General features: G+C 42.0%; 1 protein-coding gene across 1 annotated transcript in view; it reads right to left on the bottom strand.

The window, feature by feature from the left end:
* LOC147710102 (uncharacterized) overlaps nucleotides 1–14576 on the bottom strand; it is a 671165-nt gene that overhangs the window by 603093 nt on the left and 53496 nt on the right. The window contains exon 2 of the mRNA XM_086919316.1: nucleotides 7788–7864. Within this exon, the coding sequence (XP_086775442.1) occupies nucleotides 7788–7863 (76 nt within the window). The 5' untranslated portion in view covers nucleotide 7864. The remainder of the gene's footprint in view (nucleotides 1–7787; nucleotides 7865–14576) is intronic.

The following is a 14576-nucleotide window of genomic DNA, read 5'->3' as shown; positions in this document are numbered from 1 at the left end:
CGCTCTTCTATAAGGAACACTACGATGCAGTATATATTCTTCTCCCATGCCCAGCACCTCCTTCCTATAATCAATCTCTGATGTTATCCCTGTCTTTGACCTTGTACAGTGTTCCACTGCTTTACAGTAGTTTAATCCTTTACAGATATCAAATACATACATACATGCATACATACATAATGCCTTTTAAAGACTCGCATGTGGAAACATTCTTTTGTCACTGCATCTGAAAAAGGTACTTCATGCAGAAACACTTCATGCTGTTTAAATAAAATGGATCTCTACCAACCTGAAGTTGTGCTCCCGTCTGTTCTGGTTGAAGGGACCGGTTTGTGGATAAATATACATGCATACATACATACATACACACATACATACAAACACACATACATACAAATATACTTACATGGACTCTACTGAAGAGCCTATGCTACTATGTAGTTAAGGTTCTAATTAAGTATGGGTGAATTTTGCGAATTCGTGATCCGCAAATTTGTGGATTTGCGAATTCGCGATCCGCAAAATTCACGAATGTTTGCGAATTTGCGTTTTTTTTAATTTTTGCGTGTTCGCGGGGCGCTTTGCGTGTTCGCGGGTTTTTTTTTGTGTGAGACCGCTCGTTGTTGTGCCCTTCTGCCCTCTGCCCCACTCGTTTTTGTGCCAATCTGCCCTCTGCCCCACTCGCTTTTGTGCCCTTCTGCCCTCTGCCCCACTCGTTTTTGTGCCATTCTGCCCTCTGCCCCACTCGTTGTTGTGCCCTTCTGCCCTCTGCCCCACTCGTTGTTTTTCCATTCTGCCCACTGCCCCACTCGTTGTTGTGCCCTTCCGCCCTCTACCCCTCTCGTCGTTGTGCCCTTCTGCCCTCTGCCACACTCATTGTTGTGCCCTTCTGCCCTCTGCCCCTCTCCTGTTTTGTTTTAGAATGGCGGCGGCAATCTGCCAACGCCATTCTAAAATAGTTACTAAGTTAGCTTCATCAGGAGGCACTAATAGATCAAATAAAGCAGGTGCTCGAATTCAGTTAAACTCGAGCACCTGCTTCTATTAGTGCTTCCTGTTGAAGCTAACTTAGTAACTATTTTAGAATGGCGCTGGCAGCTTGCCGGCGCCATTCTAAAATAGTTACAAGCTTGAAGCTTGAACTTTTGCCCCCCGGATCCGTTCCGCTCGCGGATTTGCGGATTTTCAGCAAATGAGTGATGTCACTGACCATGTCATGAGTGATGTAATATGTGACGTCATCAGCAGTGCATTACACGCGCAAGTTATAGTGAGTCCAACTAACTATAACGTGGAATTTCAATGGTTTTATGTCAGTAAAATTTCCAGCTAAATATAACTGGTGTGAAACCTATGGTTTTTTCTGTGAATTTAATAGGTTTTTTAAATGCTAATTCCTAACTATAACTGGTGTGAAACCTATGGTTTTTTCAGTGAATATATATATATATATATATATATATATATATATATATATATATATATATATATATATATATATATATATATATATATATATATATATATATATATATTTTACCTAAAGCGGTAGAGGCTGCGAAACGCGTTGAGTGTTGTTGTTGCCAAATAAAAGCACTTGAACCAAGCCAACCTGGGCCTCGACTTTCTGTCAACCATCAAAGACGGTAAACTTTTGGATTTAACGGGGCGAGGCGAAACCCCGTCGAGGCCCGCCACATTAAGAGGCGCAGGCAAGAACTTCGCCAAGCTGTTTGGAATATATATATATATATATATATATATATATATATATATATATATATATATATATATATATATATATATATATATTTTACCTACTGGCGGTCGCCAGTAGGTAGTTATAGTTAGGATTTTTTTCAATGTTAAATCTCAAAATTCTATTTGAAATAACTTTGGCGCCGGTTGACGAATCTGCCGGACATTTCCTCAAAATGGCCTCGCGGCGCCCGGGTCCTTCACTGAAAGTTTGGGGGGATTTGTCAAGCGGGGGCCAAGATAAAAGGGGGGTCCCAAAATGTGTTTTCCCCATGTTAATTTCCATAGGGCGGTCGACCTCACTTTTAGCCCGAACGGCTGAATGGATTTCCACCAAACTTGGCAAAATTGTAGGGACTGGTAGCCCGATGTGCCTTTGCTATGTCTCAAGATATGTGCTCCAGTGGATTTTGAGTAATTTAGGTTCAAAAAAATATATATATCTATAGGCGCGCTCCGGTGCGCACACCGGGGAGCGCACCGGGTGCGACACGCGACTTGTGAGCGGAAAGCTGATTGGCTCACGGGTGTCTGTAAACATTCGAAACAGTCCGGAGCTGCCGCCATCTTGTGTCTCTGTAGGATCGAGACACAAGAGGTGGCAAAAACAAAGGGGGAAATGACTATAAGGGGGCAGAGTAGACCCTCCCTGACCCCCTAGGTTTGATGTGGGGGCTATTCCAAATAGAATTTTGAGATTTAACATTGAAAAAAATCCTAACTATAACTACCTACTGGCGACCGGCAGTAGGTAATATATATATATATATATATATATATATATATATATATATATATATATATATATATATATATATATATATATATATATATATATATATATATATATATATATATATATATATATATATATATATATATATATATATATATATATATATATATATTCACTGAAAAAACCATAGGTTTCACACCAGTTATAGTTAGGAATTAGCATTTAAAAAACCTTTGAAATTCACTGAAAAAAACATAGGTTTCACACCAGTTATAGTTAGGAATTAGCATTTAAAAAACCTATTAAATTCACTGAAAAAACCATAGGTTTCACACCAGTTATAGTTAGCTGGAAGTTTTACTCGCATAAAACCATTGAAATTCCCCCGTTATAGTTAGTTGGACTCACTATAACTTGCGCGCGCAATGCACTGCTGATGACGTCACATATTACATCGCTCATGACATGGTCAGTGACATCACTCATGACATCACTGATGACACCATCCAGTGAATGTGTGTCTTTCTGAAAAATAAATATTAGTGAGTAATATTTAAATATTTACATATATGTATTAGTGTTTCACTTTGTGTATAAGTGGCTGCATGGGTTGGTGAGTAGCTACATGTGTATGTATATGGGTTATTAGATTTTTTTAATATCAGTATGAGTATCTATATGGTTTGGTGGGGGTATTACTTAGCACATAGATGCATGAGTGACTGATTCTGTGTTTGTATGTGTTTTGAAAACAGCATATGTGCAGGACTGTATGGGTGGATGAGTGTGTATATGTTAGTGAGTGAATGACTATCTCACTAGTGTCTTTATCAATAACTATATATGTTTTAATCTAGTATATGTGAATATTGATGTATATAAGTGAGTACATGTGAGAGTGAGGGATTGTAAGAGTTCCTGTTTAAATTAGTATGTGTTTCTATAAGTGATTGTTTAAGAGAGTAAGTATGTGTAAGTTTCCTTAGACGTAAAGTGGTAGTGTGTGTATAGCTGTATATGCAAATAAATAGATGTTCAATAGTTTATTTGTATGTGTGAGTATGTGTGTGAGTAACTTTTGGGTGACTGTCGGTGTGTAACAGGATGTATAGGTGTATCACTACATATCATGAGTGAGTACATGTATGAGTGGCTATATAAAACTGTTGGTGAATGAGTGGATGTGTATATAGATGCTGTCACAAGGATGTTGTCATCAGTGATGTCATGAGTGATGTCACTGACCATTTCATGAGTGATGTAATATGTGACGTCATCAGAAATGCATTGCACGCGCAAGTTATAGTGAGTCCAACTAACTATAACGTGGGAATTTCAATGGTTTTATGCGAGTAAAACTTCCAGCTAACTATAACTGGTGTGAAACCTATGGTTTTTCCAGTGAATTTAATAGGTTTTTTAAATGCTAATTCCTAACTATAACTGGTGTGAAACCTATGGTTTTTTCAGTGAATTTCAAAGGTTTTTTAAATGCTAATTCCTAACTATAACTGGTGTGAAACCTATGTTTTTTTCCGTGAATTTCATAGGTTTTTTAAATGCTAATTCCTAACTATATATAAGGCCCCAAACCGATGTTTTTTCCTTTGAATTTCAAAATTTTGTTAATAGCAAATGTCTATAGCTATGAAATGTAATATTTTTGAAAATGAATGAATCCTATATTTTATTTGTATTTAAAACAATTTTTGTAATGTATATATATTTTTTTGCCCTGGAGCGCTCCTGGTGAGCGCCGCGGTCAGCGAAATTTTCCTTCGTGCCCCGGGGCGCGTACCGGGGAGCGTCCCGTTAGCGCTATTGCGGGGAACGAAAACATCATCGTGACGTATCGCGTAGCCGCGTCCACGTGATACGCACGGCGTAAGCGCATCCGGAAGCACGCGAGCGAATACGATCGCGCAACTTAAACATCCGACGCGCATACGCGACACGCCCCGGGGCGCGCCCCCGGACACGCCCGGGGGCGCGTAGTGTAAGAGCGTCGGGTCATGTGACCTGAAAATAACACTTTTAATTGGTGCAGAACAGTTTTGGTTTCATAATGATGAATTCCCTGGTCTTGTGACCTGAAAATACCACTTCTCATTGGTCCAGAACAGTTCTGTTTTCCAAATGATGAAAGACCCCACCTTTTTTCCTTATTCTGACTTTGTCCTTTGACTGAGGAAGACCTGTTTCAGCAATACAGAGAACTATTTTGTACTTTCAAATGGCTACTGTAGCAGCAAAAGCTGGAGCATCTGCACCACCACCACCACCACCAAGAGGATAACCACAACAGTACATTGGTGGTCAAGAAGAGGAGGAGGAGGAAGAGGAAGAGGAGGAGGGGAGAAGATGGCTGCCTGAAGAGAATACCCCATACAAGCCAAGGCCACACATTGTATGGGAGTTTTTTTCAATCCCAGAGGGCAAGAAAAAAGTGAATGCGCCCAAGGTAACTTGCCTAATCTGTGGCATGGAACTCTCAAGGGGCAACCCAAACAAAAAATATTCATTTGGTAATAATACCATGATTAGGCATATGACCCGCAGGCATCCAAACAACTATTCTGCTGCAGAGTTCAGGGAACTGGCCAGTAACCTCCCCCAGTCTTCAAGGACCACCTCCAAAAAAAAGCAACCCACTCCATCGGGACCAGAAACAACGGAGACGATGCCTTGTATTCAACAACGATTTGAAGATTTTAGAGTTACATGCATTCATTGTGGCAAGCTGATCTCCTATGGGGAAAAGAGCGTAAAGCTCATTGTCCTTGCTAGTGACAATCACAATTGCCCCAAAAAACCCTAATTTTTTCAGTTTTTTGTTTTTTGCTCCAGTTGAGCCATTTTCAATTCCTGTTTTTTTTTTCTCCCCATAAAAATAACAAAAAATAAATAAAAAACCATAACCATAACCACCCCCTTTTCTGAATCGTTTTGTCCACCACAAGCGTGGAAGGGTATGCTCAGATGTGAGTCCCTTGCTCATTGCACCATCAGGATTCAAGCAAGCCGGGCCGAAGACGGCTGTAATGCCAGAAACCGGTCCCCGGAAGCTTGTTTCCTTTTCAGTAAAAGAATTGGCTTAGTAGTTTGGTCTGCCCTGTTCCCATGATGCACTGGGCTAGGGACAGACTAATTTGCATGTAGCCAGGTTCTGAGCTGGGATGGTGCAGTGAGCTAAAAAAATGGTGATGGATCAAGCCCTGATCTGTTGACTGGGTAGGAGTGTTCTGCTTAATTCAGATACTCTGTCCATCACCACCCCCTTTTCTGAATCGTTTTGTCCACCACAAGTGTGGAAGGGTATGCTCAGATGTGAGTCCCTTGCTCACTGCACCATCAGGATTCAAGCAAGCCGGGCCGAAGACGGCTGTAATGCCAGAAACCAGTCCCCGGAAGCTTGTTTCCTTTCCAGTAAAAGAATTTGCTTGGTAGTTTGGTCTGCCCTGTTCCCATGATGCACTGGGAAGGGACAGACTAATCTGCATGTAGCCAGGTTCTGAGCTGGGATGGTGCAGTGAGCTAAAAAACGGGGATGGATCAAGCCCTGATCTGTTGACTGGGTAGGAGTGTTCTGCTTAATTCAGATACTCTGTCCATCACCACCCCCTTTTCTGAATTGTTTTGTCCACCACAAGCGTGGAAGGGTATGCTCAGACATGAGTCCCTTGCTCACTGCACCATCAGGATTCAAGCAAGCCGGGCCGAAGACGGCTGTAATGCCAGAAACCGGTCCCCGGAAGCTTGTTTCCTTTCCAGTAAAAGAATTGGCTTGGTAGTTTGGTCTGCCCTGTTCCCATGATGCACTGGGCCAGGGACAGACTAATTTGCACGTAGCCAGGTTCTGAGCTGGGATGGTGCAGTGAGCTAAAAAACGGTGATGGATCAAGCCCTGATCTGTTGACTGGGTAGGAGTGTTCTGCTTAATGCAGATACTCTGTCCATCACCACCCCCTTTTCTGAATCAATCTAAACACTGACAAGACAAGAGTAGTGATCTTCAGCAAGAACACCTCACCATGGGATTCTAATTGGTGGGCAGCCAAACTCAGACCCACACCAGGAACCCAGAAATAATCATGGACAGCAAATGTTACACGATGACCACACAAGTCAACGCCGTCAATGCATCCGGCTTCCACATCTTGAGGATACAGAGGATGATCTTCAAATGGCTTTCAAGCAACATTTGAAAAATTGTCACTCAGATTTTAGTCACCAATAAGTTGGACTATGGTAGCACACTTTATGCTGGGATCACTAATAAACTCACCAGAAGAAGACTAATCATCCAGAACTTGGCAGTCAAACTCATCCTCAACCTCCCACACAGAATGCACATCACACCACACCTCAGGAAACTCTCAAGCTCATGACACACAAAAACACACAGTTCAAACTCTTCATGCACACATTCAATGCACTACACAGGTCTCAGCTACCTGAACAGTCACATCTCTTTCCACCAACCACCCAGGCACCTCAACTTAGCTGGACTTCTACTCACACACACCCCACACATACTCACAGGCATATCAGGAGAACGGGACTTCTCTTACATTGCTCCTAAAGCATACATTTCTCCTATAGCGTGGAACAGCCTCACACTCCACATCAGAGCCTCCTCCTCACTTCTTGAATTCCGCAAGAAGCTGAAGACTTGGCTTTTCAATTAACCAACCAACTCTAGGCAAGGCTGGGCACATACACCTGCTCAGTGCCAGGATACCCCCGCAAGTGCTGGCGCTCTTTACAAATACATATTGCATAACGTGTCAGCCACAAGTTGGAGTCAGTAATTTGAATGCCAGCCACTGCCAAACTGCAGTGCCTGGAGATCTGAGTTCAAATCCCAAAAGGTAGGATTAGCCTTCGATTCTTCCGTTAGTCAGTAAATTGTGTAATGATAACATGTTTTATTTAGTGCACTTAGAAATGGAAGAAGAGCAGTATTTAGCAATATATTTAACACAGATTAATATTATATCTGAATCTGGAATCGTAATCAATTCAGAGAACAACGTACATATATATTTTACCACAATATTGTTTCAGTGATCTTTTGGTGGAGAGTCTAGCAGTGTGTTTCCCCCAAAGTGGTTTCAAGCCTTTGCAGCAGAACCCACGTTATGAGAAAACCTCCCTACACTGTGGGAGCTGTCTTTGAATATGAGGGACTTTCTTCCACAAATATGGTGGGTTCAGGGACTCTGCTAGACTAGAGGATTGTAAAATTAAATACGGCCAGAAATGATAAAACAAGAAAACAGAGTTAACCTACCTGAAACAGGTGTTTCATGGTACAGACACAGCACCAACAGTGAGAAGAGTCCTGGCAGGCACGGAAGGGCCATCATTCTGTGAGAGGAGAAAGAACAAATCCCACAGGTTTCTCATAGAGATCACAGTGATGAACAAAACAATGCAATGAATGAAATAACTACACTTCTCACTAAGGTTTGTGTGTAGAAGGCTGCAATATTTGCTAAGAGTTGCCATGCTTATACTGGACCACAATATGGCAGATGTGCATTACCAAACAAATCTTTACAATAAAAGTTAAATAATACATGATATTTACAAAAGTAAAAATGAAACAAAATATGAGATATTATTGAATGCAATGTCTTTACAATTTAACAAAATGAACAGAGAAAGAAATGCATACTATTAGTTCAGATCACAATAATCTTATGCTTAGTATACAGCGCCCCATAAAGCTACTAACTACACCTCTACTATTTTGCTTGAAAAGATTCACTTCACTGTCACTCCTTAGTATTAACAATGGTATGAACTGCATATTGATTATTACTCGGGATTCAGTCTAACAATAACAACACGTACAAGGTAAGGGTCCTCCCCACTGGGCCTATGTTCAGCTCTGTATATGGATTTGTACAGCGCATGGCTGCCCAAAGGCTTCCCAGTGCTAGGAGAAAGTTGTCATTACGGGTGCAAGGATATTCAAGGAAGAGCCAATTTTTAAGTCTTTTCCTGACTGCCAATTCGTCAGTCAACAGACGCAGTTCCATAGGCAGGGCGTTCCACAGGCTAGGAGCTGGTTGCAAGAAGGATCTACCTCCCCACCTAAATATCTTTATCCTAGTCTATTTCATGAGTAGATCTGCAGAGGATCTCAGGGGTCTGCCTGGGTTATAGTGTGTTACAAGCTCTTCGATTAAGGCCGGACTTTTGTCATTCATAGCTCAATGGGCAATACATAGTGACTTGAACTCGACCCTTGCCTGGATAGAGATCCAGTGTAATATCTTCAGGGCTGCCTTATCTGACTTTTGTCTTGGGATGTGCATCAATATCGTATTTTGGTGCACCACGATACAGAGTTAACATAATCCAGCTGCGACACCACTAGGACCTGGACCATGGTTCTGCGAGTATGTTCAGGAATAAGAGGAAGGATCATCCGGAGCATGCGCAGAAGTCCAAAGCATACACCTGATAGTTTCTTGGCGTGAGTTTCTATGGACAGACTTTCGTCTAGCCATATTCCCAGATTTTTAACAGCGTTCTTTGGGACAGGGGGTTTTCCCAATTCTGGAGGCCAGCTGATAATGGTTCTTGAGACCGCCTTATTGCCCAAGAACATGAGCCCTCTTTTTCATCCATTCAGCTTTAGGCTACACTTATTCATGCAATATACTACTTGTACCGTGCACGGTGCCAGGTTGTTGTGTATTGATTGGGGGCCTTCCATCACTGATAGTATCAGCTGGGTGTCATCTGCATATGACAGTATGGATAATCCAGATTCTTGCACTATCTCTGCTAGTGGTTGCACATACAGGTTAAATAGTGTCGGGCTTAATGCAGATCCCTGTGGGACTCCGCACGAGATTTGGAGGGTGTCAGATAGGTGCTCACCTTCCAGTAATTGGAAGGATCTATCTTCTAGAAAGGAGGTTATCCACTTTAGCACAGAACCTGTAATACCCGCGTCCTTTAGCCTGCGTATCATGATATTGTGATCCACTGTATCAAACGCAGTGCTAAGATCCAGAAGCAGGATAGCTGCTGTGCACCCCCTGTCTAGGATTCCCTTTAGTTCCTCTGTGACCACCAACAGGGCTGACTCTGTGCTTTGTTTCAGTCGGAAACACATGTGAGTGGTATGCAACACCTGATTCTCTTCTAGATAATGGGAGGGGGTCTGATTGATGTGTTTTCAGTTATTTTGCCTCACAGTGGCAAAAGTGAGATTGGTTGATAATTCCCTGGCGCTGCCGGGTCTAAATGGGGCGTTTTCAGCAGTGGATGGATTATGGTGTGTTTCCAGGTTTTGGGGATAATCCCTTGTGTAAGAGAGAGTGATATGAGTGCTGCAGTGGTAGACCTATATCTTTTACCTACCTGCAGCAAGATGTCTGGTGGAATCGGATCTTGTGGAGAACCAGATTTAATCTTCTGCAGGATGGAGGTCATCTTCTTCACTTAGATCTGTGAAGTGATCTAGGGCCAAATGTAGGTCGCTAAATACCGGTTGGTAACGGCCGAAAATCTGTAATTTTCCCGTTACCAACTGGTATTTAGCCCTTTCTATTGTAGGAGGCTTGTTTTAAGGATTCAGTAATTTACCTGATTCCTTATTTTAAGGATTCGGTAAAATACTGATTCCTTATTTTAAGGACTCAGTAAATTACCGAATCCTTAAAACCTATGTAGGTAGCACTCAAGTGAGTGCATTTTTGCTTTAAGGATTCGTTATTTACCACCAACTCCAAGTTGGTGGTTAATACCGAATACCTTTAAAAAAGCAATAATTAGCTTTTTTCAAGGTGCCAAGTGGCAGACATACATGCCCTCGGGGCATGTATGTGCGCCGCATGTGCACACATGCATGATTCAGGGGTGTAACAGGGTGTCAATGTGACACCCTGCCACACTTGAATATATGCTCCCACTGTTACAGATTTGGTAAATACCGAATCGGTAATAGTGAATGGCTTCCCGAATCGGTAATAGTGAATGGCCTTCAGGCCCGTAGGAATGATTGGGAAGGTATTTCTTATTACCGAATCGATATTACCGAACCGGTAATAAGAAATATTACAGAATCAGTAAATTTTACCGATTTATTACCCACATCCTATTTACCCATTCCTAAATACCGAATCGGTAAAATTCCGTATTTAGGAATCAGTAACATGAGATTACCTACATCTAGCCCTTAGTCCCTTTTTAATTCTCATTTTATCTTCGATACTAAGGTGAACATCAGTGTTGTTTGGATTACCTTTTCTTTGCAGGACATTATATATTATTTACACCTTATTTTTGAGGAATTTCACCATCCGATTACATCTCTCTTTGAATGAGGAGTGCTTGGTTGTTTCCTGATCAGTGGAGGTTAAGAAGGGCACTACCTTAAATAGCTCTCTTGAGGAGTTACATGCTGAATATATTTTTCCTTCAAAATATTTGGCTTGGGCATGGATGATCTCTTTATGGAACTGTCTAATAGCCAGCTTGTATTGGCTTTTGATGGTGGGATCATAGTTTTTCCTCCATTGTCAATTCAATTTCAATTCAAAAATACTTTATTCGGATTGCAAGAAATCCATAAAAGTCACACATTTACATAAAAGTACATTTTAAAATAATTACGCAATTTCCACAAATAGTTAAAAACTGCAGTTGTTTTCCAAGCATTAATGTAAACAATCAATGTGATTCAATTATTAAAGTGCATTCCAATTTACTAAAGTGCTATTGCAGAGGGGACTTTAAAGCACATGAGCATTTCAGGGAGATTCCATTGATTTTCGTGCAAAGAAGATGACTTTCAGAAATGAGCTTACACGAAAGATCAGTTCATCATTTTCTAATTTTAAAAGCATGAGATACGATTGAGTCAGGGAAACTGGTCTTTGTTTTTTAAAATATGGAACTAAAAACCACTTGATGTATTTCATAAAAAATTTACAATGAAAAAAGAAGTGTAAGTCATTTTGTCTGCTGTGTCCATCGCAAGGGCAAGGGCGTAACTCATTTCCAGAATTCATCGTGCTGTGGCCCATTGGAAAACAAAGTGAGTATTTTATGATTCCAGCTCTTAAGCGATATAATAACGACCTTTCCCAGTTGGTCATAGGAAGTCTTAGATATAAAGGGATTTGTTGTGGAGATAAGTCATTGTTTATGTTATTCACATATGATTTGACAGTTTGTTTTTGCAATTCTATCTCTAACCTCTTTTCCCTAAAGAGGGCGTAGAGTTCAATTTGTGTATCCTTTTTATCTGTGCTCTTAATCTGGGATGGGTCGTTAAAAAGATGGATTTTGCCAATGCTGTCTAGGCTTTCCTTTGTCGCCTGGAGCCACGGGATGCTCATGCCTTTGTCACAGGCTAGACATTCAGACACAATATCCTGTGTTGGAGTAGCACGGTCGTTGGCCCAAATGGCCAGCCAAAATAATGCAGGTCGCGTGGCAATAAAATCAGTTATGTAAGGCAAATTAAGTTCAGCATGGCAAATGTACCCGGATGAAGAGATTGGGGCTCCAAGCAGTTTTCTACATAACCGGTTTTCTTCTGTCTGCAGGCTAGATGGTTTCACTATCCCCCAAATCTCGGCGCCATAGGTTGCTACCGGGACACATTGCAGTCTGTATATTTTCACAATTGCCTTAGTTGTTTCTGACCTCTTTGGCCGTGGCAAGGCAAGGATTGAGTTTATGGCCTTTGAGAACTTGCCTGTGGCGTGGGCAAGATGCCCACTCCACAGGCCGTTCGCAGCAAAGACCATACCTAGGTAGGGAAATGATTTGGTAGAGTGCAGCTTCTCTTGACCAATCGAAATGGAGTTAAGTTGTTTGGCCCCTGGCCCACAGGTCATAATAAACGATTTTTTAAAATTCACTTTCAAATCCAAGTTCCCCATAAAATGTGCAAAGCTCTTGACCAGGGCACGTAGGGCATTCGGTGTTAAGCCCATAATCACCGCATCGTCGGCATACAGGAGTGCGGGTAACAAATTCCCTTGGATTTTCAGGACATCAGTTGTCGTCTTTTTCAGGGAATCGCTCAGTCCGTTTATGTAGATGATAAACAGCAGGGGTGCTAAAACGCACCCCTGTCGGACGCCTCTTTCTACCTTGATTGCCCCTGAGATCTCACCCTCCAAGCCAATTCTTACCTGGGCTTTAGTGTCCGCGTGTAGGTAAGCTAGGAAATGTACCAAGGATTCATCAAGGCCATAGGAGAGAAGTGTCGCCCACAATTTCGACCTATTCACTAGGTCAAATGCGGACGACAAGTCCATAAAAGCTAGGTAAATAGGAGAAGCCCTGGCTATGGTGTATTTGCCTATTATAAGATTAAGATTCAGGCATTGTTCTGTTGTCCCGACCTTGCTTCTGAAGCCCATTTGACATCTGTCCAGCACCCCTGTTTCTTCGGCCCAATCGTTCACTCTGTTGTACAGCACCCGGCCCAGAATTTTCAGGGTGTTGTCTAAGAGTGAGATGGGCCTATAATTTGCAGGGTCAGATCTTTCACCTTTTTTGTAGATAGGCACTATTGTGCTTGTGGACCAGGTGTCAGGGATGGCGCCCATAGGTAGACAGTTGAAGACATTGACCAGAATAGACCCCCAAAATTCTGGTTTGTGTTTAATTAGGTCAATTGGGAAGCCATCCGGTCCTGGCGCCTTGTTCCCGAGGCTTTGATTGATGGCCAAAACGACCTCCCCCAAGGTTATATCCAATGGGCTCAGTTTGCCATAGTTGTAATCTTCTGTAGAAGCAGTAGGGTTGGCATATATTTTGGAGAAATGTTGCTCCCAATGCTGGCTTGAGATGGTGCAGCTAATTGGTGACAACTGTTTCCCCATGTCCCGCATCTTCCTAACAGCAGGCCAAAAGGTTGCACTATTTCCCACAGCAGCAGAGACAGTTAGTTCGTTCCAATGTTCCTCTACCATGGAGGCCTTCCTTGTCCCTATAGCTGTTTTGTAGGCTTGCCTGGCGGACCGTACATCTACTTGACTCCTCGGTTTAGAATTTAGCGCCCTACGAAGAGCCTTATTTGCCGCTGAACAGCAACTGTCGAACCACCTAGGCTCGTCGTTATTTTCCCTGTAAGGGACTGTCAGGAGAGTCTTAATAACATGACACAGATTTACAAAGTCTTTGACTATCCTTTGGTGGTTCCCATCAGTAATTGAGCATGAGTCAACTATCGGTTGGTGGTTGCTTATGATTATGTTCATAATACGTCCGCAGTCCACCCCTTTCCACTTTAGCCTTAAGTTATCAGTTGATGGCACGATGTCCCTTGCTCCCAAGGTGCGGGGCGGTGCTTGAATCGGGCCCAGTCTTAAACTAATTTCCAATGCATTATGGTCTCCGAAGGCTGTTTCTACAACTCCTGCCTGGGTAACTTTGTCTAATAATTCCACAGACGTGAAGATGTAATCTACTGTGCTGGAAAAATCTCTCCCTCTGAAAGTTGGGATATATGCAGTTTCACTATTTTTGCATGTGTCCATTATATTCAATAGGGTGTGTGTATTTATAAAAATTTTCAGTTCATTCCCACGTTTGGTGGCCCTATATGATTGATTTGCACCTGCTTTGGTTTCCGCCAGTTTGGCATTAAAGTCTCCAGCTAGGATAATCCTATTGTTCGCACGGTTGTTGGCTGATTCGGTTATTCTTGTGATATTCTCGAATAGCTCTATGTAGTTCCTGTTAGGGGTCGAGTGAAAATCGTTATTGTAGAAGTTAATCAAATATAACGGTGACCTACATGTAAACTCGATTATTTGAATGTTTGGGCTTTTGGTTGGTATTGATTGGATGGCCCCCCCTAGAGTTATCCTGAATCCAATCAGCAGACCTCCCACGGGGCGTCCAAAGACTGACTTCTGTGCGCTAATGCTGTGACATTCAAAACCCTCTATAACTGTTTCAGAAGTAGCCCATGTCTCTTGTAACATTATTATGTCTCTGTTGGATATGAATTTTAACCATTCCTGGTCCAACACCCATTGTTGGAGTCCGGCTACATTCCAGCTGATGATCTTTAATACGCTGTTAGGGTTTTTAT

This window comes from Lissotriton vulgaris, chromosome 5, assembly GCF_964263255.1.
Source record: "Lissotriton vulgaris chromosome 5, aLisVul1.2, whole genome shotgun sequence".
In the NCBI taxonomy this organism is placed as follows: domain Eukaryota; kingdom Metazoa; phylum Chordata; class Amphibia; order Caudata; family Salamandridae; genus Lissotriton; species Lissotriton vulgaris.
This window is presented reverse-complemented; position numbering and strand designations above follow the sequence as displayed.